Genomic DNA, 24,801 nt, shown 5'->3' with positions numbered 1-24,801 from the left:
GGTTCAAATCTGGCCTCAGACACTTCCCAGCTGTGTGACCCTGGGCAAGTCACTTGACCCCCATTGCCCACCCTTACCACTCTTCCACCTAGAAGCCAATACACAGAAGTTAAGGGTTTAAAAATTTAAAAAAAAAAAAAAATTGGAAAGCATAGGTATAGTTGGATTTTTTTCTTAAAATGGTATGAAACATCTACCTAAAACCATTAGTAAGTATTATTTGCAATGGGAAGAAGCTAGAAAGATGCCCAATAAGATCAGAAGTGAAACAAGGGTGCCCATTATCACCAATATTATTTAATACAGTATTAGAAATGCTAGCAATAGCAGTAAGAGAAGAAAAAGAAATCAAAGGAATCAGAATGGACAAAAAAAGTAATTAAACTACTTGTGTTTGCTCATGGCATGATGGTATTTGTAGAAAATACCAAAAAATCAACTAAAAAGTTAGTTGAAACTATGGATAATTTTAGCAAAGTATCAGGATTGCAAAATAAATCCACATAAATCATCAGCATTAAAAAAAAGAGAAACATTGCCTCCTCTCCAAGTAGAAAGTAACTGCTTGGAAGAAGGGCAGAGCCACAGCCTTAATTAATACAGATTCCTCATCTGCCAAACGGGAAGAATTATCCCTACCCTGTTTCTCTTGATTACAAGGGCATTTGGACCAAATGAGAGAACATACATAACAATACTTGGAAAGCTGCAAAGCACTGCGGAGGGAAAACTGAACCCTGGCTAGGAGCTAGGAGATGCAAGTTACTTATTTGTTTTGAGACCCAGGTGATTCCTTTTCTGCTGATAACTAGCTCTAGGACTTCAGTCAGATTCCCTAAACACTCTCTGAACTGATGTTTCCACACCTGGAAAATAATTAGGTTAGAGTCTGGGCAGGCCTCTTTCAGCTCTGAGAGTCTATGAGCCTTTGACTAGTAGTGATATTCCCTAATGTCAAGACCAAGTGAGCACTCTTTCTACCCTACAAAATATTGGGCATTTAAAAAAAATTTCATAGGATATGATTAAGAAGATAAAATTGGATAATGAATATTAAAGAAAAAAAAGAGAAGGGGCAGCTAGATGATTTAGTGGTTTGAGAGCCAAGCCTAGAGAGAAGAGGACCAGCATTCAAATGTGACCTCAAATACTTCCTAGCTGTGTGACTCTGGGCAAGTCACTTAACTCCATTACCTAGCTCTTCCCACTTTTCTGCTTTGGAACCAATATACAATATTCATTTTAAGACAGAAGATAAAGATTTTAAAATTTAAAAAAAAAAAAAAAAAAAGGTTACCCATAACTACTGTGCTTGTTATCCTTGGGTGAAGTAGTTTATGGATGCCTGAGTGTTCTTTCCTCCCCACTCCCACCCCTTCACATGCAGAGATGAAATAATAGAATTTTAGAGCTATCTCTTTTCTCATTTGTTTTTTAAAATTCCTGTTCCTTCTTCAAGACTCACCCCAAATACCATCTTTTTCAGGAAGCCAAGAGCCAGACAGCCCCACCTAAGCTACAGAACTCTTATCTTTTACTCTCCTACAGTTCTTTTAAATAGTTTTTATTGCTATCTTTTCCATTTACCTACTTTCCCCCTTCTATTTCACTGTCTTCACCCTCCAAGAAAAACCGTCCCTTATAATAAAGACTTTCTTTTGAAGAAAGAAGAGGTGGGAAATTGAGCAAAGCTGGTCAGTACATTGGAAAAAATCTGATATTACATTTGCAGCATTCTACCCCCATCCTTCCCTTGGGACTCCTTTGCAGAAGAGTTGGGGGGAGATGGCTTCTAATATCTCTTCTTTGGGCCCATACTTAATCTGTGTAATCTCACAACATTCATCTTGCATTGTTTTGTCATGTCTGTAAACTGAGGTGTGAATCCCACAGAAGCAGAAGGGAGTTGGACTCTTGGATCCTGTGGGATTCATTCCTCAGTTTCCATTACCGTTTTTTCTATTTATAGCCACGTATTCCCTGTATATTGTTTTCCTGACTCTATTTACTTCGCTTTGCATCATTTGGGGTTGATCTTTCCACACCTCTCCCGCATTCCCTCATATTTGTCATTTCCTCCATTACTTCACAGTACTACATTTTGTTCAGTTATTCTCTAATGGACCTCTTCACTCTCAGTCTGGTCATAGCATTCAGCTTTTATTGCCTTGTGCCCCTTCTCCATGGGATTGTGGCTAGTTGCTGACATGTAACCAGGTGGAAAGAGCATTGGACCAAGATTTAGGAAATCTAGGTTGGAATCCTAGCTCTGTTACTTAGTATTTGTGTGCCTGGGTCACCTCTTCTCCTCTCTGGATGTATTTTCTTCTTGGTAAAATGAGGGGATGGAGCCTGAATGCCCTTTCTAGCTCTGACCTTCCACCATTTTGTGATTTCTCCTATTATTTAACAAACTTCCAAAGAGCAGGGATATAACCGATGCATTTTTATACCCTCCCACAGTGCCTAGCCCACAGTAAGCTCTCTGGAAATACTTGCCAAATGGATGAATTCAGTCCCACAAACATTTATTGGATACCTACCAAGATCCAAGATTCTGTGGGTACAAAAATGAAAGATTTTACAGTTTAATAAGGGTAGAGAGAGTGCTATGTGACATTAAACAAATATGATACAAGGTAGGGTATGATGGGGGCAAGGAGAGTTCCAAAGTGGAAGATTTGAGTAGGAAGAGTTTACTTCATGTTTTTGGGTGAGAGTCAAGGGAGAAAAGGATTTTAGAAGATAGAGAGATGGAATCCAGGTATGGAACAGCACATGGGGCTTCTGCCAGGGTTGGTGATGACTTATCCCCAAGAGGTTTAGGAATAAGACCACAAGGCTACAAGCAGAGCTGCTGGGGATTAGACACTGGCAGGAAGTGCTTATTGGCTCTTCTAAGATATCCCTTCTTTAGCTAAGGTTCAGCTCAGCCCAGCTCCAGACGTTTTTCTACTATGTCTCCTGAGCTTTGACCAAAAGCAGGAGGTTTTCACCTAGAAACATACCTACCACTGCCAGAGAAGGCTGAAGTAAGAAGTAAGTGCAGCCCATGCTGGGAATGGGAGGTGGAGGCAGGCAGGCAGTTGAGTGTAACACCTACAAGAAAAGGCAAATGGAGAGCTGAGCCTGGGAGCTGGCAACAGACATAGCATGAGAATTGAGCTAAATATGGAAGCATTGGTTTTTGCCCTTGACAGCCACAGGTGACAAAGCCTGGTGAAGCATTAGCGAAACCCAGCCATTTTCTTTTTAACTCAACTCTACAAATATTAAGCATCTACTGTGCTGTGGATACAGAGCTTCTCAGTCTGGATAAGGGCATGGGATGCTCACATCTCTGCTGTAAAAATGACAGGGTTATGGCAGATCATCTCTAAGGGCCTTCCTGGCAATAAAACCCTCCCAAATGCAAAGCAGAGATGCAAGGAAAAGTTTCAGGGAGAGACCAGATTTCAACTGGGAAAGCTCATGGAACTGATGAGAGACAGGCTTGTAGCAGCTGGGCTGGGGTGGACTAGGGGAGCTGGAGGATCTGATCCAGGTATGAGATAGGATGTGATCAAAGTTAGACCAGTAAAGGTAGGAGGAAGTAGGACAGTGTGTAATTGGGAGCAGTATGAGAGATGGCTGCCAGGTAGACTGGAGTCAGATTATAGAAGGCATTGAAAGTTTTTATTAATTAAAAATCCATCAGGGAGGAATTTGTAAGTACAATATGAATATGGTGGGGAAATGAATGTAACGTTAACATGTTCTTTTGTGTTAGGGAAAACCAATTTCTAATAGCACTTCTCACTCTTACACTTGGCTTATTCTCCCTTATATCATAATTTTTGTACCTGTCTCTCCCCCATTAGAGGCTAAGCTCCTATGCCATTATTTATTTGTGCCTAGGAAGGGGCAAAGGCTCTTTTTCATAGTAGACATTTCAATATTAGTTTAATTTAATTTGTTGAGTTTAATTGGTGCAGTTGGGATCAGTGTCATTTTCTAATCAACTAAACCCTGGAGGAAATCTTCTGGCCTTGGGAATTGGGAAGGGTGAGAAAATGAGAGAAAGCTGTCTAATAGAAGTCTAAGCCCAAGGTCACTGCTCTCAATTTAAAACTGCTCCCTTTCTTGTCTACCTCCATTCTCCTGTCTCCTCTCTCTCACCTTTTGTCTTGTCTCCTATCTCTTTCCTCCCTTATCTCTTCTTCTCTCTTCCCCCTTTTCCTTTCTGCTCTTTCCCTCCCCTTCTATCTTTTCATCTCTCGTATCTCACTTCCTTCCCATCTTTTCCCTCTTCGTCCTCTCTGCTTCTCTGCCCCATCTCTCCTCTTTCCCCTTCCTTGCTCTCTCTCTGTCCCTCCCCCCTCTTTCTTTCTCCCCTTCTCATCCTATCTCCCAACCTTATCCCCTCTCTCCTTCTTTTCATCCAGGGATGACAGGACCAAGGCCAGTTGTCCTCAGTGGACCATCAGGTGCTGGAAAAAGCACCTTGTTGAAAAAACTTTTTCAAGAATATGGCAACATTTTTGGCTTCAGCGTCTCCCGTGAGTATTTGTGGTGGCTTAGGGGTGGAGTAGAGGCAGGGACTTCACAGCAGGAGAGAGGGCACTGGTCATCTTTTTCCACTGATTTTGCCACAGAAATGAGACCAGTTGCCATCTACGTAATGTGGCACTCTGGGTGTGAATGAGAGGGGGAATATCCTGAGCCTCCTAAGGAAAAATCACTCTCATTCCTACCCCCAACCCACAGTACAAAGAAGCTTTAAGAACAAAGCCAGAAAGGAAAGCTTTGCCTGTGAAGAGCTGGAGACTTTATTGTAACAACCCCTTCTTCTCCAGAGGAGTCTTCCTCCTCCAGAGCCCTGCTGGCTTCTAGAAAGCTGCTCCTGGGATCTGGAAGCCTCTGCCAGAAGGACACAGACCTCTGGAACCAGCCATCTACACTCTTCATCTCCTCTTCATCTCCCCCTGCCTCTCAGGCTATATGGTATATTTGGGTCTGAGGTCTTAACGTGTGTCACAGATCCCTGATTTCATGGGTGTGGGTACCACCTCCACCAGTGTAGGACATACCTAAGGAGATGGCCTGCATGAGTTGCCGAGGCTAGAAAGCCTTGATGGCCTAGCATTCATGCCCACTGCTGTGGAGCCCACCTGAGCAGGGAGTGGATCGTACTCTGAGACTCAGGTGAGCGTGTTACAGAATTTTCTGTTTAGCCAATAGGAAACCACAATTGTCATTCCAGAGGAAGGAAGGAAGGAGACTTATTATTATACATGTGCATGCAGACCCAGAAGGGATCTTTCCTCAAAGTTCTGGGTCCGAGTTGTGGGGCTCTGGCTATTTTATACACTTATTTGGGGGCACATACAGATATGGGGTGGGTTACATGATTGGAGACACATCCAGGTATGGGGGGATTACATGACTGGATGGAAAAAGGGGGAACAACCCTGCATCCTGTTACAGTGTTGTTTCTAGAGGCTCCATCGTACTCTTCAGGGGGAGGCGGCTTCAGGCTTGTAGAATGGTATGGTACAGACAGTGTAAGCCAGAACACCAATCCATCTTGGACTTGTCAGCTCACAGCATGGGAAGTAGCAGTCCCCTGTGAAGTGGAACCTCTTGCTTTGTTCTGGAGTTCTAGTAGGCACAGGGGAAGGAGAGGCTCTCCTGTCTGTAGCAAGCTTCTGGCTATGTCAGCCTCACAAAGCCAGTCCTTAGAGCATGATGGGGGTCTCTAAAGGGGAGATCTGAGGATTTTCCACTGCAAGCACAAACTGTGCTAACAGGTCCTCAGGCTTGGCTCTCTTTCCACTAACCCAGTGGTTCCCAAACTTTTTTGGCCTTTCCAGAAAAAATATGACTTAAGCGCCCCCTGGAAATTATGAAGCTATTTATTGAACTCAGAATAGAATGTAATACAAAAAAAAGTGTGGCCATCACCGCTCTCTGGATCGCCGCAGCACCCACCAGGGGGTGGTAGTGCCCACTTTGGGAATCACTGCACTAACCTCTTTAGTGAGTGGCAAATTGGTGTAATGGCTAGGGCACTAGGTCTGCTGTTGGTAGAACCCAAATTCAAATCCTGGTTTGGACACTGAAGTCACTATGTGGCCCTGCCTGGAATTTGTCCACTTAACCTTTGTCTGCCTTGGATTCGCCATCTCTAAGATAGCACCCGCTGGTTGTGAGGATCAACTAAGATAACATTTGTAAAGCACTTTGCAAACCTTAAAGCTCTGTGTAATGCTAAGCAGTAGAGTAGTAGTAACAGCAACAGTAGCAGTAGTAAGTGGTAGCAGTAGTCACTTTTCCGAGTATGAGTCCTGCCTCCAAGGTCCTCTGTACCTTCCTAGATGTGAGCCTCATGAGATGCTCTGGCCACAACCTTCGTCCCTCAGTGCCGAGCTTCTTAGCCAGGGTGGTCCTCAGTGGCAGATACTTAGCCCATTGCTGGAGCCTTACTCAGGGCCTTTGGAATCCCAAGGTCACTCCCACACCCCGAGGAGCCATCAGGGGACTCTAGTGGAAGCATAATTGCTGGTTTTTCCAAACACGCATACCTGTGCGCTGAACAGAATACTCGGTTAGCTCCGCCCTGCTCCAGTGGGTGAGCGTGTGTAAGGGAGAGGCCGTGGGAAGGTTTAGGAGCAGGGCCCACAGAGAGGTGCTCCAAGATGACAAAGGAAGACTGCCATTTGGAGTGCTCAGATTCCTGGGCAGCCATAAGTTCTCTTTATTGCCATGACTTCCTACCCTGCTCTCTCTAGGACACTAGAGTTTAGATGGAGCAAAGAAACCAGCCTCAGGGTACCTAAGCTTTGCCAAAACATCTCAATGCTGGCATCCTTCCAGGGTACCTCATAGTGAGACCCATGGAATACTGGAGTTGAGATAGCTCTTAGAATGTGAAGGCTCTTGGCACATTGGAAGTTAAAGCTGGGAGAGAGACTTTAGAATACAGTGCAGAGAACAGCACTAAGACTTTTGGAGAGGGGCCAGATGGCTCAGTGGATTGAGAGCCAGGCCTAGTGGCAGGAGTCTTAGGTGACACTTCCTAGCTGTGTGACCCTGGGCAAGTCACTTAACCCCAGTTGTCTAGCTCTTATTGCTCTTCTGCCTTGGAACTGATACTTAGTATTGATTTTAAGACAGAAAGTAAGGGTTTAAAAAAAAGACTTTGGGGATACTTTGTATAGTATTAAAGTTAATGATGCTTAGGATATAGAGAAGGAAAACTAGGACGGACCTATGAAATGACCTGATCTGACTCTTCTGCTTTCCATATGAAAGAACTTGAGAACCTGGTGTTTGAGTCTCTCTAGGTTACATAGCTAGTTAGTGTAAACCAGGATTGGAACCCAGGTTTCCTGATTCCTTCAGTACTCATTCTAATATACCATAGCATCTTTGGGGGTTCCTTCTTTCCTGTGACCTAGTGAAGGCAGAATACTCTCAGTGCTGCAGACCCCTTGATGAGATGTCATTTTATGGGTGAAGCATCCAGGGGATCTAGGTCTTGGGTCTCCAGAGTGACTCATTGGTGTGCTTCATTACAGATACCACGAGGAACCCTAGGCCTGGAGAAGAAAATGGCAAAGGTCAGTGTACCTCATTATTTTCTGTTGTGAAAAAAAGACCCCGTTACCCCCACTGAATCCTTCCCCAGCCTGGCCAGTGTGTGGAGCCCCCAACAGAGGATGTTCTTCTTAGAGCTTCAGAGGCCTGTAATCCTGGGATGGGGCCTCAGCCTACCTTTCTACTTGGCCTTTGTCTCCACTGGCCTAGCGCACATCTTGCCCTTTCAGTTCAGTTTAGTTCAGGCATCATTTTTCTTCAGTGTCCAGATATATCAGGCATTGGTTGTGTGAGGTTCAGAAGGAATAGATAATTTCACATTCAGTCCTGCTCACCCTGAGGGTTATTGTCTGTGGGGCAGATGTCTCTCTTACAATACCAGTCCCTAAGGCGTCTTTGTAGATGAAGGATGCAAGAACACACATATAAATAAGCTGCTTTCATTGCCCCTTCCCTGCAGTCCTCATTCTCATCTGACCTGGCGAAATGAAGTAACTGTCCTCAGAAGGACGACTCCCCAGGCAGAGGCTCAGCTCTCCATGGCCCACAGAGGTGAGGGGAGCTGATTGCCCAGGGCCAGGTAGCATATGTTCTCAGAGCTGGGTCTTGAGGCCAAGTCCTTCTGACTTAATCCAGCATTCTCTGCCCTACCTTCTCAGTAAGCCCAGCAAATGCTAGAAACCGGAAGGAGACTGGCTTAGCAGGAGAGAAGAGTTCAGGTACAGATTTATTAAGAAATCAGGATAACAAGTGGCAGGCCTGTACCTCCTAGAATGTGGGCCCTCTGGCCCCTCATCCAGCTCTCTCTCTACCATTTCCAGTGTAGCTTTATTCTGATTTGAGTTTTATCGATCCCTTTCTTTTCTGTTTTCCTGTAGCATTTCTCACTAGAACCACATGATCAGACACCTGGTCACTTCTTTCCTGTGCATGCTGTAGACATGCACCGGAAAGGAGTAAAGACTCCCAGATCAGGGTGCATTAGGAGTCTATAAATAGTAGTTGATTGTGAGGTGGGCGATGCCAGAGAAGGAAATGTGAAAGAGCTCTAGAGCCCAGGCTGGCTCAGGGCCCTGTTCCAAGACTGCTGGTGTATAGAAAACAATGGGGATGGGAAGAGGGGAGCAGATCAAGCCACCCTGAGAGCAGAGCCCAAGTGTGACTTGGCTGCAATGAATAGACTTCTCCATTTTGCCCAATGCTTGTTCCAGATTATCACTTTGTGACCAGGGAGGAGATGCAGAGAGACATCGATGCTGGCGAATTCATTGAGCATGCTGAATTCTCAGGAAACATGTATGGGACAAGGTACGTGGTAGCTTAATTACCTATCCAGACCTTCCTGTGGGAGTAGGCCTAGGCTCTCTGGGAATGTCCATCTGACTCCAAACCAATATCCTTTAGTGGAGAATTTGGCCAAATGTTGCTCTGTTTTAGACCCTGCCCAAGGGGGCTTATTACCCCATCATATCCAGGCTCGGCAACATGGAGGGCCAGATTTGAACCCAGGATCTCCTGTCTGTCTCCAGGCCCAGTGTTCTATCCACTGAGCCACCTAGCTGCCCTTGTTCATCATTCTTTAGGGCTTTATCATCTACAAATTTCAGTGTCTTAAGCTTAATTATTAGTGGCCCTGTGACTCAAAACCTGAAAAAAGGCCATTTATTTAGACCTTTGATGATGATAGCAGTGCATTTTATAGATCAGCTACAACCTCCATAGTCTCTCAGGGCTTTTATAAAACATGTGGGCAGGGCAGATGTTGCCCACTTTGGGGCGGCCAAAAATGGCCATGTAGAAAATGACCATTCCTTGCCTTCTTTCAATTCAACAAAAGACATTAATCACCTGCTGTATATACTTCTGAGAAAGTACCTGATTTATTGTTTTTTTATTACTTTTTTTTTTCAGTAAAGACCAGCCTTCTGTCCTTCCCATCCATCCAAACCCCAGTTGAGAATGAATGAAAATGAAAGAAATGAGTGAATGGATAAAAATGAATGAATGAATGAATGAATGAATGAATGAATGAAAATGAATGAATGATTGAAAGAAAAACAAGAACTTTGTTGCAAACATAAAGTCGAGCAAACCAAATTTCTACATTGGTCATTTTATAGAACTCTGTTAGGTTTCCTCCCTCATGGAGTTTAATAGTCTAATGAAGTTAGGATATGTAAACAGGTCATTTATAGTTCAAAATGATATCATAAGCATATCCTTAAGTATAAAAGTGCTAAGAAATTTGAGGAAAGAGAGAGTGTTGACTTGGTGGCACATGGAAGGCTTCTCAGAGGAGGTGGCCTTTGAGTTTGGCTTTCAAAGGTGAATTGGAATGTAACAGGCAATGAGGGGAGGAAGAGGCCAAGGAGGAGGGGAAGGCTCTACCAAGTATAAGAAACTGGCATTAATCCAGGTCGGGAGGGAGGATAATGCAGGATAAGGTCCAGGAGACAGAGAAGCCTAAGAAAGAAAGGTGGTGCCAGGATATGGCCCAGGAGTTGGCATTTGGGAGACTGAGAGCCACTGAAGATGTGGGTGCAGAGAAGTGACATGATTGGGGCTCTGCTTGAAGATGAGCCTGTTAGTATCTTAAAGATGACTGAAGGGAGGAGAGAGAAGAAGCAGAAAGACCTGATTACTTGAAGAACATTTTAATGGAAGAAGGAAGCATACGCGTGTACTTCCAGGAGCAGCTAGAGAGCTCAGAGGATAGAGAGCCAGGCCTGGAGTTGGGAGAACTTAGATTCAAATCTGGCTTCAGACACTTCCTAGTGGTGTGACTTTGGGCAGGTCACTCGCAGTTGCCTGGCCTTTGCCCCTCTTCCATCTTAGAACAGATACTAAGACAGAAGGTATGGGTAGGTTTTTTTTTTTTCTTTCTCTTTTTTAAAACCCTCATACCTTCTGTTAAGGCAAAAGAGCAGTAAGGGCTAGGCATTTGGGGTTAAGTGGCTTGCCCAGGGTCACACAACTAGGAAGTGTTTGAATCCAGATTTGAACCCTGAACCTCCCATCTCCAGGCCTGACTCTCTATCCATTGAGCTGCCCCAATAATAGGTTCTTACCAGAAATTCTCCCAAGGAAGGTGGAAGAAGGCAGACAGATACTGATCCTGGAAGTCAAGAGGTCTGGTTGGGTTCTAATTCCAATTCTGCTTCTTCTGAAATGAAGGCATTACACTATATGGCCTCTTAAGTTCTCTTCTGGCCATGACATTCTAAATAAGTTGAACAAACCACAGGAGGCCATAAGGCTGGAGATGGGCTGATTTAGTGGACTTTTTTGTGCCTTGATTCCATCTACACGAAGAAGATGGTACAAGTTGTATATCCCCATTATACAGTTGGGAAAACTGAGGTTTAGAGGCAGGAAGTGACTTGCCCGTGGTCATACAGCTTATTAAATTGAATCAAATTCTTCTTTGATATTAGCCCTATAAATAAAATCAGAAATTATTGTCTGGGCTTTAACTTGCATCCACATGAGTGATGAGTTGAAAGTGCTTGCAGGAAGGTTAATGAGCAGCTACTGTCATCCCCCAGCTCTGGGAATAATTGTCACAACTGGTATACATCAGGCAGGTCTCAGCATGCTTAGCTATTCCTAAATCTTGTCCTAGGAGAATATACAGGAAAATTTTTCTGTCCCCTGGGAAGTAGCTCTTGGGAGCTCCTACAATTCCCCCCCCTACTTCCCCCAACACACACAAAACACACACACAACACACACACACACACACACACACTCTCTCTCTCTCTCTCTCTCTCTCTCTCTCTCTCTCTCTCTCTCTCTCTCTCTCTCTCTCTCCATTGTCAACTTTACTTAAAATAATGAATCAGCAGGGTGAAGATGAGCAGCCCTGGGGAATGCCATCTACCAGGTAGTCAAGTGGGACCTGAAAGAAGGCTTATGTTGGGATAGATGCCTGCCTCTTAGGGCTGGAATCAATTTGGAGGAAAGCCAAAGCATAGCATGAAAAGAGAGGAACAAGCTGAGATTTTAGGATTTCAAGCTGGAAAGAGCCATGAGCCTGTTTAGTCTAACTGTATCATTTTATAAGGGAGGAAATGGAGTCACACAGAGGTGGTAACTTTCCCAAAACAATGCAGGGAGTGAGTGGCACAAACAGGGCTTTGAAACCAGGTCTTCACAGACTCAGATAGCATTCTAGGGGTGGTTAAAGGACCCTAATATTTGTACAACTTGTACCTGAGGGGGAACATCTCCCACAACACCTCCAACTCATCCTTTACATGAAGACCTTACAATGGGGGATTCATCTCTTCCTGAAGCCTTTCTTACAGATATTATGAAGTTTTCCCCTTATGTCAGGTTTTTTTTTTTTAAATCCTTCTTAGAATTAATACTGTGTATTGGTTCCAAGGCAGAAGAGAGGTAAGGGCTCAGCAAAGTGACTTGCCCAGGGTCTCATAGCTAATATGTGTCTAAGGTCAGATTTGAACCCAGGACCTCCCATCTCCAGGCCTGGCTGCCAATCACTAAGCTACTCTACTGCTCCCTCCCTTTATGAGCTTTAAACATTCCTTTCTGCAGCTTCCTGATCCCTGGAATGATAGTCTTATGACCCCTGGACAGTGACCTGAGTACCACCATTTTGCTTCTAAAGTAAGATGGCCCTTACTCTTAACCTTCATGTGCGTCTCTTGTAATTCTCTCTAATCCCAATGATTGGTGGGAGAGGACAATGATGGGTGGCTCCCCAGAGCCAGAAGATATCCACAGAATCACAGGGTGAGGAGATTGGTCAAAATCCAGGAGAGAAAGGCAGTTAGGTGGCACAGTGGATAGAATGCTAGACCTAGAGTTGGGAGAAGCTTGGTTCAAATCAGACATTTCCTAGCTATGTGACCCTAGGTATGTCATTTAACCCCAGTTGCCTAGCCCTTGCCTTTTTGTCTTAGAGTCATTGCTAAGACAGAAAGTAGGGATTTAAAAGAAAATCCAGGAGAGAGAAGGCTGTGTGAGGGGCCGCTGCTTGTGGTGTTGGCTGAAGAACACTGATCTCAGAATACAAGGATCTGGGCACAAATCCCAGCATTCGCAGCAGTGTGAATCACTGATCTTCAGTTTTCTTATCTGTAAAGTGGGGAATAATCCTTGTGCCAGTTTCCTGGTAGTGCCACTTTATAAAGAAAATGCCTGGTAAAATACAGATTAACGGTTCCTCAGAGGTATATTCAGTGTTCTGAAAATTCTCTGGAAGGAGAGAGTCAGTCTGGCCAGGTAGAGGAGGAACAGGTGGCGGCAGTGGAAGATGGATAAGATTTCTATAGGCAGACGTATAGGGAGTGGAGGGACTGTTGTGCTCCTAGGAGGGTTAAAGCATAAACAAAATCACACTTCAGGCTTCTTCCAAGAACAAGTTGTCCAGTTGTTTTAAGCAATAGGGATATTTAGGGAAGGAAGGAGAAGATGAAGCTCTCCAGGTGCTGTACACCCAACTAATGAATGTCCCTGAATGCCAGGCTGTGGAGTTTGGAGTTTGGAATTTGGAATTTGCTGAGTGGACTGTGGGGAGCCACTTTAGGTTTTTGAGGAGGGGTATGATACAATCAGAGCTATGTTTTAGGAAGATTTACATGGCAGAAGTTGGAGGATGAATAAGTAAGGCTAGACACGTGAGCCAGGAGGCTTTTGGAAGTAGTTACAAAGTCTGAGAGTTAGACCTCAATAGCCATCAAAGTCTAATCCATATCTTTGAGGAATCCTCACTATAAGATACATCCTTAAAATGAGGATAGTCTTCTATGTCATCACTTCCTTTACAGGGTTACTGTAAAAAAAGCATTTTGTGAACTTTAGAACTGTAGTCCTCTAGGAATGTGAATTAATAATGTTGTTTAGAAGTCTTTGAGGTTAGTCAGTATACTGGATGGTAGTGTCCCCATTTTACAGATGATGGAACTGAGGCCCAGAAAGGCTATTAACTGATCAAAGGAAAAGCAGGACTGAGACTAGAACATGGGTTCCCTGTGACACCCAGCCAAATGTCTTCTCCATCACACCCCTGGAGGTTTGGGGATCCCATATGAGGGATGGTGTGTGGGCAGCTGTTGTGCTTGCCTGGAGATGTTGACCAGAGCAGAGATGGTTCCTACCTTTGGCTGAATGGCCACTCTGCCCTCTCTCCAGCAAAGCCGCTGTGCAGGCTGTGCAGGCGATGAACCGGATCTGTGTGTTGGATATAGACCTGCAGGGAGTGAGAAACATCAAGAAGACGGAGCTACAGCCCATCTATATCTCCATCCAGGCGCCATCCCTGGACATTTTGGTATGTTTCCTCCTTGATCTGCAGGGGACTGAGCAGGGAGTCGCTGCCCATAACTCTAGCTATGGCAGCCCTTGGGGAACTTTAGGCTTTTCAGACAAGGGCCCCAAAGGCTCTCCCAGTGGGACATCATAGCCAGAAGCCCCCTTTAGAGAATGAGAGAGGTCAGCATCTGCTCCCTTGTGGTAAACCCCCAAATGAGCCTGGCCTGGGGCCACCCTGGAAGTCATTCATTAAGTGGATTTCTGGCACAGCTTCCTGCCTGAGGTAGAACTTGCCTCATTTTCTGGGTCTTTGGATCCCCAGGATGCTTCTCTCCATTTTTCATGTTCCCTGGGAAAGGTTTTCACCTTTGACTTTGGATTTTTCTGTTCCACTTACATTCCCAGTTATATTCACTGAACAACTAGCTCTTCCTTCTTGGTCAGAATTAGGTCCCACAGGGTAGCTGACCCATAAAACCCTCCAGTCCAGCATGACAGGGCTGAATAAGGGGGTGGGGAAGCCTGTCAGGAAGTGGAACTGACCAGCCCCTCTGCCTCCCTGCCACTCCCCTCCCTCTCCCCCCCCCCATACTGATGAATGAAAGGGTCCTTGTCCATTTACATGAAGAGGACACTGCAGAGGGTCTGTCCCCATTTCTGAGGCAACAACTTGAACTGGTTCCACAGAAAAGAACAATCCCTTCTTTCCTGACCTGAAAAACTTGCATCATCTCTGTATGTGGTCCCAGCTCAGATCAGAGCAAGAAGAATAATCCTGGGCATGGTTCCTTCTGTGAGGGATGATCATAACATAGAATCAGAATTTAGAGCCAGGAGGGACCATTTAGGTAATCAAGGCCACTTCCTCATTTAATAGAACAGAAAACTTGGTCACAGAAGGGAAGAGTGATTTGCTTTGTTTGTTACACAGCTGGGAAGTACCTATGACTAGATTCAAACCCAGATCTTTTTTACTTTCAGTCTAGTGTCTGCTGTAGTTATACCTCCCAATTTTTTGTCCTCTGCTCATTTATAAACATACCTTGTGTGTTTTTGTTGAAGTCATCAATAGGAATGTTGAATAGGCAAAGCCTCCACAGGGTCTGGGGGCTTGCTACCAGAGACCTTCCTGCAAACCAATATCCATCATCATCACTTCCCTTTGGGTCTGATAAAAATCCACCTGCCTTTACTCTTCCCCTGCCTTTGTCTCAGGTTCCTTCCCTTCCTCCAGACTCAGGCTAGGCATCGCCTCCTCCCAGAAGCCTTCCCAGCTGATAGCGTTTTCTCTCCCTCTCTCTCTTCAGTGGCTCCACTGTGTGATCTCTCTCGCCCCCTTATTTCCCTGCTTTGTTTTACACTTGATCTGCCTGTGGTGGTTTCCCCTGGGAGCATGTAAAGTCCTTCATTTGTTCACTGTCTCCCTAGTGCCTTGCAAAGGATGGGCACTGAATCGAAGACGTCATGAGAAGCTCTTAAGATAGCTGACTGAAATCTAGATGCTTAGGTCTGTAGCATGCCTCCAATTGGACGTTTTAGTCATTCTGTCTTTCAAGAAAGGGGTTAGTTTTCTATCAGTCAGTGCACATCTGTGGTATCTGCCATGACGTTCTTAGGGAACAAGGATGGTTCCTAGCGATCACTCTTTCTGAGTGTTTCCAAATCACCTACCTATTCGGTGAGCCACAAAGGTTTGCGACCCTCTCGTATTCATTTTTAATTATTAGCCCTGCTTCCATCTTTTTTCTCTTAGACCCTTACCTTGTGTCTGAGAATCAATACTAAGTATTAGTTACAAGGCAGAAGAGTGGTAAGGGGCAGGTAATAGGGGTGAAGTGACTTGCCCAGGGTCACACAGCTAGGAAGTATCTGAGGTCAGATTCGAACCCAGGACCTCCCATCTCTAGATCTGGATCTCCGTCTACTGAGCACTTAACTGCCCCTGTGACTTCCATCTTTATAAATATCATTTTAGAATAAGGTCATTGGGGAGCTTCCAGAAAAGCCCCATTGATCTCTTTAAATACTTTCCTCTTCACCTTCAAGTTAATTTTTTATAATATCATCAGAATTTTATTTTTAAGAGCCCCTCTGTGGTCTTTGAGCCATCTTCATTTTAGAATATTAGATTTGGAGATGGGAGACCAGAGTGTGAATCTTGGCTCTGCCATTTACTCTCTTTGTCCCTTGATCCTCCTCTGGGCCTGTGGTTGAGGACAAGGGGTGACCATGGCATCATGGGAATGAGCTCTTGGTGCATATTATACCTGGCTCAGCCATAAAATGCAGTAGGTCTCACTCTTCCACAAAGGCTCATATCTAATAAATCTCATTATGTCATGCTGATTGATTAGAAGTTGGGCCATCTCTGACTTCCTCCCAGGATGTGGATGAAGTGACCTGGAGGGCCAATAGCCAGGGACAATTCCCACCAGCCAGGAGGACTTGGCTCTTAGAATGAAAACAAGAATCCTCAGAAAATGGGACCTGTTCTTAGCCAAAAGTGTGGTCCTATGGGTATTATGGGCTGATTATTCCCAAAAAACCAACCATAGAAGAGAGAGGTAGCAATGGCCAGGGCCTAACAGAACTTGGATTTTAGAATTGTTCTACTCATCCTGGGAAGAACCTCCTGCCCACCCAGGCTCTAGTGAGGCAAAGCTTCTTTCTTTTCTCCTTGTGTCACAGTCTTCTCTCAGAAACCCCTCTGTCCTCTCCTCAACTTTCATCTTAGGTCACTTCTTCCATCAGGTCAAAGTGCTCTTCATTCTCCTGGACCAGGATTCCTTACTTCCTTTTCCCACAATGACAAATGTAGGACACTCCCTGTGTGACCCCCTAGATATGAGGAGGTATTGTTTATAGCCCTAGGGCCACCTTGCCCCAAAGCCCTGAGGCTGGTTGCCATAGCTGCTTCCCTCCTTGAGCTCCAAGAAAGTCACTTACTGGCCTTGGAATCTTAGATCTAGAGCTAGATGGGGCCTTTGAGATCTTCTAGTCTCACCTCTTCGTTTTAGAGCAGAGGCTCTTAGCCTCCTTTAGAAAGCTTGTCTATTGATTCCCTTTTCACAGCACTTGTGCTCAACATAAGAACAGCTTTCTAGTAGTTTGAGAAAGGGAACTATCTGATTTGTCTCGATCATGTCTAAGAAGAATCTGGGTGACTCCATGCTAGGGGTGCTTTAGAGGAGATCCCTAACAGGAGAGAGGGAAAAGTGTCTCTCTAATTCTGTTACATTTAGTTCTTAATCACAGCAAGTTGTTAAAAATCCACCCCACCCTACCCAGGAAATGGCATTAAAGGGCATGGAATTTATCCTTGGATTTGGTCCATCTGGGCCTGGGCTTTTCTTGTTTGGCAAGCAGAGTTCCCATTGGTCAGGCCTCTCTCAGAAGAGACTTCCTGCAGATGAATGGACCCTGTGGATAAGACACTTCAGACCTAGTTTGAGTGAGCTTCGATGAGGGACTCTACTTAGCATCCTCTGGTAGTTAATGAGGGCTGAGGTGGCATTTCAGTCACAAGGCCTCTGTTGTGTTTCAGGAAAAGCGACTGAGAGACAGGAAGACCGAAACAGAGGAGAGCCTGCAGAAGAGGCTGGCTGCAGCCGCCGCTGACATGGAGAGCAGTGAGTAGTGTGGGCGCAGAGAAGCTGCCCAGGTTCCCTGTTCTGTATCAGGGACCATTCTTGTGCCCCCCTCCAGCACACCTCCAATCCATCAAGGCCTGCTGTATTCTGGCTGGCTCTGGCTATCATCATCCATTTGCTTAGCTGATCAATTGGAAACCCTTCCTAGGTTTGGACACCCAGGGAGGCCAAGAACAGGACATTCTCTGGCTCTTGCTACCTGTGTGAACTTAGACACGTTGCTTTTGCCCTCTGGGCAACAGACTCCTTTGCTATAAAATGAAGGGATTAAACCGCATATCATTATGGGCTCCTGGGTTTTAGGATCCAGGGGATTGTAAGGATGTGGAGAATTGGGACCCAAAGCAGGGAAACGTCTTGGTTTGGGGAATCAGAAGACCCAAATTAGAGTAGAGTTCTTGATCAGCTGCTTACTTTTTGTGTGACCTTGGACAAATCACCAGCATTCTCTGAGCCTTGGTTTCCTTAGCAGTAAAAAGGGCTATTTTAAGGATGAGAGCTTGTTGAATTCCTTAAAGTCTCCAGAAATGTCCACTAATGTTGTCCTAAAATAGAACCCACTCTCATGGCACTTAATTCAAATTAGATGGTGACTCATGTATCCAGAACTCTAGGATATTAGTGTACAAGGAGAACATAGTGTCCCATTGGAGCCTCAAGAAAGTAAAGCTGGTTTACTGTTGTTCAGGGAAGGCTGTCTGAAGCGGGTGGGAGTTGAGCCACATCTGGAAGGATGAATGGGATATTGATGGCTGAGAATGTAGGGGCGGTTCCAGGTAGTAAAAATGATGTGAGATGAGTGCAAGTGAGGGCAAGTGAGAACTAAAAAGAGGACTCTTTTTAGCTGTAGCATAGAATGTCATGAAGGAGAAGATGAGGAAAAGCCAGAGTGGAGAGTTCCTGGCCTAAGCATAGTAGCCTCAGCTACATGGGAGGTGTGCTAGAGGGGGCTGGAGAAGTGCAGCCATGTGGTATAGGGAAAGAATGAGGGAGTCCAGGGACCAGATTCTGAATTTGTATTTGGCCACCTCACACTCGAGTGACCCTGAGGTACTCCTGTCCCCTTCACCTTACCATCCTCATTTATAAGGGTCTAAAACTGATGGTTCTTAAAGCCCTGGATCCCATGATCCTAAGCCCAGATCCTAAAACAGCTCATGTTTCTGTAGCCCTCACAACAATTTATGGATGTGGAGATCTGCCTCAGTGAAAAGAGTAGGCATCCAAAGAAACCCTATATCTTTGGAGTATTGGAGGATTTTCAGCTTACAAAAAGCCTTCCTTCCCAGCCCTGTGAGGCAGGTAGTAGTCATTTAATTCAGCAAGCATTTAAGTATATGCTACATGCTGGGCCCCAATGATACAAAGACCAAAATGAAACCACCCCTGCCCTAAAGGAGTTTATTTTCTATTGGAAAGAAACTATGTACATGGAAAGTTAAATAGAGAATAAATACAGAGCAATATCATGAGAGAGGTCACAAATCCAATGTGAAAGATAGTTTGTTAACAATAGAGGGCCCAGGGGAAGAGTACAGGGGAATGGGATAGAGACCCACAAGAGGTGGAGCTGACATGAATGGGAGAGGAAAGCTAGCAAAGAGAGCTTCTTCCTAGGCTGAGAAGGTGTAGGGTTTTAGTTATAATGAATCATGAAGGTATTAAAGATGTATTCAAAAACTGACTCTAATGAGCAAAGTGTTCATGGACCAGACTTAGGGATATATTTATTTTTTATGTGTTTTTTTTTATATTTTTATTTTTATTATTTTCCCTCTCCCCCAAACCTCCCTAACTCCCCCTTAGCCGACACACAATTCCACTGGGTTTTACATGTATCATTGATTGAGATCTATATTATTTATCCATATTATTGATCCATTATTGATAGTTGGACTAGAGTTATCGTTTAGTGTTTTCATCCCCAATAATATCCCCATCAGCCCATGTGTTTAAGCAGTTGTTTTTCCTCTGTTTCTCCTCCTGTAGTTCTTCCTCTAAATGTGGCTAGTTTTCTTTCTCATAAGTCCCTCAGCCTTGCTCTGGATCCTTGCATTATGTTCGATTGTACCACAGTGTATCAATCTCTGTGTATAATGTTCTCCTGGTTCTACTCCTTTCACTCTGCATCAATTCCTGGAGGTCTTTCCAGTTCACATGGAATTCCTCCATTTCATTATTCCTTTTAGCACAATAGTATTCCATCACCAACAGATACCACAATTTGTTCAGCCATTCCCCAATTGAAGGACATTCTCTCATTTTCCAATTTTTTGCCACCACAAAAAGTGCAGCTATAAATATTTTTGTACAAGTCTTTTTATCTATGATCTCTTTGGGGGTACAAACCCAGCAATGCTATGGCTGGATCAAAGGGCAGGCATTCTTTTAGAGCTCTTTGGGCATAATTCCAAATTGCCCTCCAGAATGGTTGAATCAATTCACAACTCCACCAGCAATGCATTAATGTCCCAATTTTGCCACATCCCCTCCAACATTCATTACTCTCCCCTGCTGTCATTTTAGCTAATCTACTAGGTGTGAGGTAGGGATATGTTTCTAATATTTCACTAGATTGACTTTGAATCTTTAGATTGGTTGGGTCTTAAATTTTGTAGAACTTAAGAATCAAGCCTCCACCATTATCTGCAGTCTACAAGCTAGCAGACAGGTTCTACAGGTCCTTTGTAAGCTGGGGCCAATGTGTCAGAAAGGAGAGGATTTCACATGTGCTTCTTGCCTGAGTACCTGGCTATACTATTGTAGCCATCTGTTCCTTTCGCTTGTCATTACTGTTAAAACTTCTGATGTACCGACTGTTTGACTGACATCCTACAACCCCCATTCCTACAAGCCTCAATAAAATCAGTTCAACTCAGTCACCATCTGAGGAGGAGCTGACCTGCTGACATGCTGAGACCATACTAAAGTTTTGTCCCTATGTTCCTTCTCTTTCTCTCTGTTCCTTCTATGGCTCACTCTCTCTAGCCTGTAAACTTAACCCATTATTTTCCAGTCTTCAGCTTCCCTCCGTAGGTGATTCAAACCCACACTAGAAATAGATGTAGAGCAGGTCTCTACAGAAGGGAGCCTTAGGGCATTAGAAAATTAGCTCCCTCTTTTTTTTAAAGTTTTATCTTTATTTTATTTTAGTAGCAAATTTACACATAAGTTTTCCAAAGTTATATGACTCATGTTTTCTTCCTCTCCCTTCCAGAGTTGGCAAGCTGACAGTCTTGACATGTATTATCATGCAAAACATTTCCATATTATTCATTTTTCTAAGTGAATAATCTTATAAAACCCAAACCTCAAATCATATACCCAAGTAAAGAAGTGAAAAAACATGTTTTCATCTGCATTTATATTCCAACAGTTCTTTCTCTAGAGGTGGATAACATTCTTTTTTATAAGTCCCTCAGAATTGTCCTGGATCATTTTATTACTGTTAGTAGCAAAGTCTATCTCCTTTGAATATCCCTATTTTAGTTACTGTGTATAATGTTCTCCTGGTTCTGCTTATTGCACTCTGCATCAGTTCATGTAGGTCTTTGCAGGTTTTTCTGAAATCATCCTGTTCATCATTCCTTATAACACAATAGTATTCAGTCACCTTCATATACCACAATGTGTTCAGCCATTCTCCAGTTGAGGGATATCCCTTTAGTTTCCAGTTCTTTGCCACCACAAGAGAGCAGCTATAAATATTTTTATACAAGCAGATCCTTTGCCATCTCTGGGATACAGACCTAGTAGTGGTATTACTGGATCAAATGATATGCATTCTTTTACAGCCTTTTGGGTATAATTCCAAATTGTCCTCCAGAATGGTTGAATCACTTCACAACTCCACCAGTAGTGTATTATTGTCCCAATTTTGCCACATTCCCTCCAACATTTATTATTTTCCTTTACTGTCATATTGGCCAATCTGATAGGTGTGAGGTTGGATTAACTCTTTCATTGGAGTTATGGCCATGTTAACTGGTTGTCAGTCCCAGAAACAGGGGGCGGAGAGTGCACATGGTGAGGTAGGTGATTCATCCAGCTTTTATTAAACACCTACTTTGTGCAAAGCATTCTGTTCATCTCTAGGAATGCAAAGCAATGCATACAAAAAATTAGAAATGCAGAGTCCTACAGAGTAATTTATTCCAGGAGGGAGAGAAAAGACTGCTTACTAGTCAGGGGGATTGTCTAAGGCCTGGTGTTGTAGGTAGCATCTAAGCTGGCTTTCAAGGAAGTTAGAGGTTCTAAGAGGTGCAAGTGAGATGAGCCAGTGTCTAGGCATGGGCACCACTCATATACTCGCCAGAAAATAGGAGCTAGAGAGTCCTGTATAGAGAATGGCTGGCAGGCCAGAAGCACCAAAATGGACATTAGATTGCAAAGGTGGGTGACAATCACATGTGTAGAGTGCTTTACAGGGTGAAGAGTTGCTGCTAGTTTATTCTGCAGGCACTAGGAAGCCACTGAAGATTTTTTGAGTAGTCTATGTTTGGTCTATGTTTGAGGGAAATTATTTTGGCAGATACATAGAGGAAGAACCAAAGAGGGAGAAGTTGGAAGCAAGGAGAAGAATTGGAAGACTTTTGGAATAGGCCACATGAGTGGTAATGACGATATAATTATAGCAACACTAATTTGCAAAGTTCTTTCCTCACAATAATCCTATGAGGTGAGTAGTTTCCTCATTTTCCAGCTGAGGAAATTGGGACAGAGAGGACAGGTATCTTGTTTAGAGCCACACAGCTATTGCATCTCAGAGAAGAGTTGCACCTAGTCTTTGATTGATATCTTATTTTGGCACACACTGTGCATCATCCCATTGACCTCTTAGAAATCCTGACCTACTCCCTTCACATCATCTCCCACCATCAAAACCCCAGGGACATCCTCGGTGCATCCCTAAGCTTATTTGTGGTGGTGTTCCTTGAAAAGGGAGGCGAAGGAGGCCTGTTCAGGCCCCAGATACACCTAGAAAACCTTCCCTGACCCTCTCTTGTATTTCCAGGCAAGGAACCCAACCTGTTTGATTTGATCATCATCAATGATGACTTGGATGAGGCTTATCTGATGCTGAGAAAGGTCCTAGCTGAGGTGAGGCACCAGGGGCCCTTGTTTTTCCCTTCCCTTGCCAGAGGCTCTTAGGTCTGGAGTGGGCCAGAGACAGGTTCTGACAGAGGCAGGCAATATGCGGTACAGGAAAGAAACCCCTGCTTGCTGGCCAGGGCCATCAAGCCACTCACTAGCTTTCTCTCATTCTCAGTTGTCTGCTGCCAATGAGGGACATGGTCTAGGTCAGTGGTTCCCAAACTTTTTTGGCCTACCACCCCCTTTCCAGAAAAAATATTACTTAGCACCCCCTGTCACATACTATCACTGCCCCCTTACAGTTAGTTATTCACCACCCCCAAATGCACCTGTGGCCATCACTGCCTCTCCCTGGATCGATGCAGCACCCACCAGGGGGTGGTGGCGCCCACTTTGGGAATCAGTAGTCTAGGTGATCTCATCTCTGCAGTCGAAGAAAGGAGCAGCTGCAGGGCCCCCTTAGGCCCTTGGGCAGAGGTGGACAGCAGCTCTTTGGCCCCTGCTGATAGTTCTAGCAGTCATTCCCCAGCTGTCTGCAATACTTACTAGTCCCAGCCTGAACCTTCTTCTCTTTCTCTGTAGGAAATCCAGAAGGCCCAGCAGCCCAATGACTTATGAATAGAAACCAGAGGCCATCCCACTGCCCTTCCCTCTCACTCCCTTTTCATTCCAAGAAACACATTCCTTTTCATCTCACTCTTCCCTGCTCCAAACCACAGAGGAGCCTGTGTGTGCATCTGCCAGAACCTTGGGCATCTTGGGCTAGAGTGTAGGGGGGGGCCTGGGCCTTTTGGACCCCTTCCATATTCTCCCACCATCAGGACCCCAAGGATGTTCTCAGTGCACCCTCCAAAGACCCATTCTGGGAGAGAGACTCCCCAGTGCTACACTGCCCCCACCAGCTCAGCCTGGGAGCCACAAGGTAAGGTTGGTGATGGAAAGCTAGCCCTGCAATGATCTCTGGACCAAGGAGGGGACATACAGACCCAACAGAGACAGGAGCCTTCCAAGAGGCTCACAGCCACTTAAACCCTGGATCTTCAGGTTCTCATATGCCCTGCCATAAGCTTGGCCACGTCTGGGTAGCAGCTCAGATGTGAGTCAATACCACAAGGCTCTCTGGAGAGGAGGAAAGAAATCCTGCTGCTTTCCATCTGCACAGTGGTTTCTCTGAGGAGTCTGGCCATCAGGCTCCCTCAGGGAGGGGAGGGCCTGCCTTGTATTTGGCAGCAGCCGGCACACCAGAGCCACGTTGCCAGACTCCCTTGAGTTGTGAATCTCCCTGACAGCAAGTTAGCTCCAAACTGCCAGCCTGACCCTCTGGCTTGGAGGGTACGATGGGTTTGTGAACAATTTGGGATTTGGGAAATGTTCTGGGCACCATTGGGATAACTCCCCCCGACACACACACACACATGCATATACCCCCACAGCTCAGACATTGGGACTCATCTCCTAACCTCGTTACCCCGTCTGGAGAATTTGATCCGTGCCCTATCCTTCCTCCTCATCCTCCCTGTTCCCAAGTTAGACTAGATCTGTGTCGAACGGCAGTCAGGTCATGACCATATGTCCAGGGGCAGCCCTGGTTCTGTTTCACCCTGTTCTCTGTGAACTCCGGACGGTCCCTCTCTGAGCCCAGAACCCAGCTTGTAATAAAATACTTTTTATTTTAGAAAGGTCTCCTGTCTTTTCCTGGAAAGTGAATGTGGGGAATCCAGCTAAGTTTTGAGACTCCCTTATCTGCTTTCATTGCTCTGGAATTCATCCTGGGGGCTGAGAGGGCTGCTTGGGGTGGAGGCCTGGGAAGGGGGTGGAAATCCCTCACATGCCCTTTATTCCCACCACTCTAGGTGAAGGTAAGCCTCCCTTAGGCTTCAGGGAGTTGTTCTACCTTCTTAAAACTCCAGAGGATTCCCAAGCACCCACCACCCTACAAAGAAATAGGCTCTCCCAAACTTGTAGCAGCTAGCCCTCCCGTTCTTTACCCAGGACCCTGAGGCGGTGGTGGGGGTTCTGACCACAGAACAGGCAGCCAATGCCTCAGACTCCTCCCCTGCTCAGTTCCCCAGTCTCACCATAGATGTGACACCCATAAGGGGGTGAGGGCAGGACTCGAGGGCAAATTCCCTAGAGAGCGGTCTGGGAGAAGATTTCCTCTCTGCCTGGAGGGCTGGCTGCTCCTTCTCACTCCCGAACTCAG

General features: G+C 45.0%; 1 protein-coding gene across 1 annotated transcript in view; it reads left to right on the top strand.

Moving 5' to 3' along the window:
- The window catches only part of GUK1 (guanylate kinase 1), a 32,643-nt gene extending 8,370 nt beyond the window's left edge, over positions 1-24,273 (top strand). Inside the window, exons 2-8 of the mRNA XM_044656985.1 lie at positions 4,425-4,538; positions 7,560-7,601; positions 8,790-8,886; positions 13,735-13,873; positions 17,399-17,483; positions 22,519-22,604; positions 23,181-24,273. Of these exons, the coding sequence (XP_044512920.1) occupies positions 4,427-4,538; positions 7,560-7,601; positions 8,790-8,886; positions 13,735-13,873; positions 17,399-17,483; positions 22,519-22,604; positions 23,181-23,216 (597 nt within the window). The 5' untranslated portion in view covers positions 4,425-4,426 and the 3' untranslated portion in view covers positions 23,217-24,273. The remainder of the gene's footprint in view (positions 1-4,424; positions 4,539-7,559; positions 7,602-8,789; positions 8,887-13,734; positions 13,874-17,398; positions 17,484-22,518; positions 22,605-23,180) is intronic.
- The last annotated feature ends 528 nt before the right edge of the window (positions 24,274-24,801 follow it).

This window comes from Gracilinanus agilis, chromosome 1 (assembly GCF_016433145.1).
Source record: "Gracilinanus agilis isolate LMUSP501 chromosome 1, AgileGrace, whole genome shotgun sequence".
Classification (NCBI taxonomy): domain Eukaryota; kingdom Metazoa; phylum Chordata; class Mammalia; order Didelphimorphia; family Didelphidae; genus Gracilinanus; species Gracilinanus agilis.
Note: the sequence above shows the minus strand (reverse complement) of the source record. Positions and strands in the feature narration are given on the sequence as shown.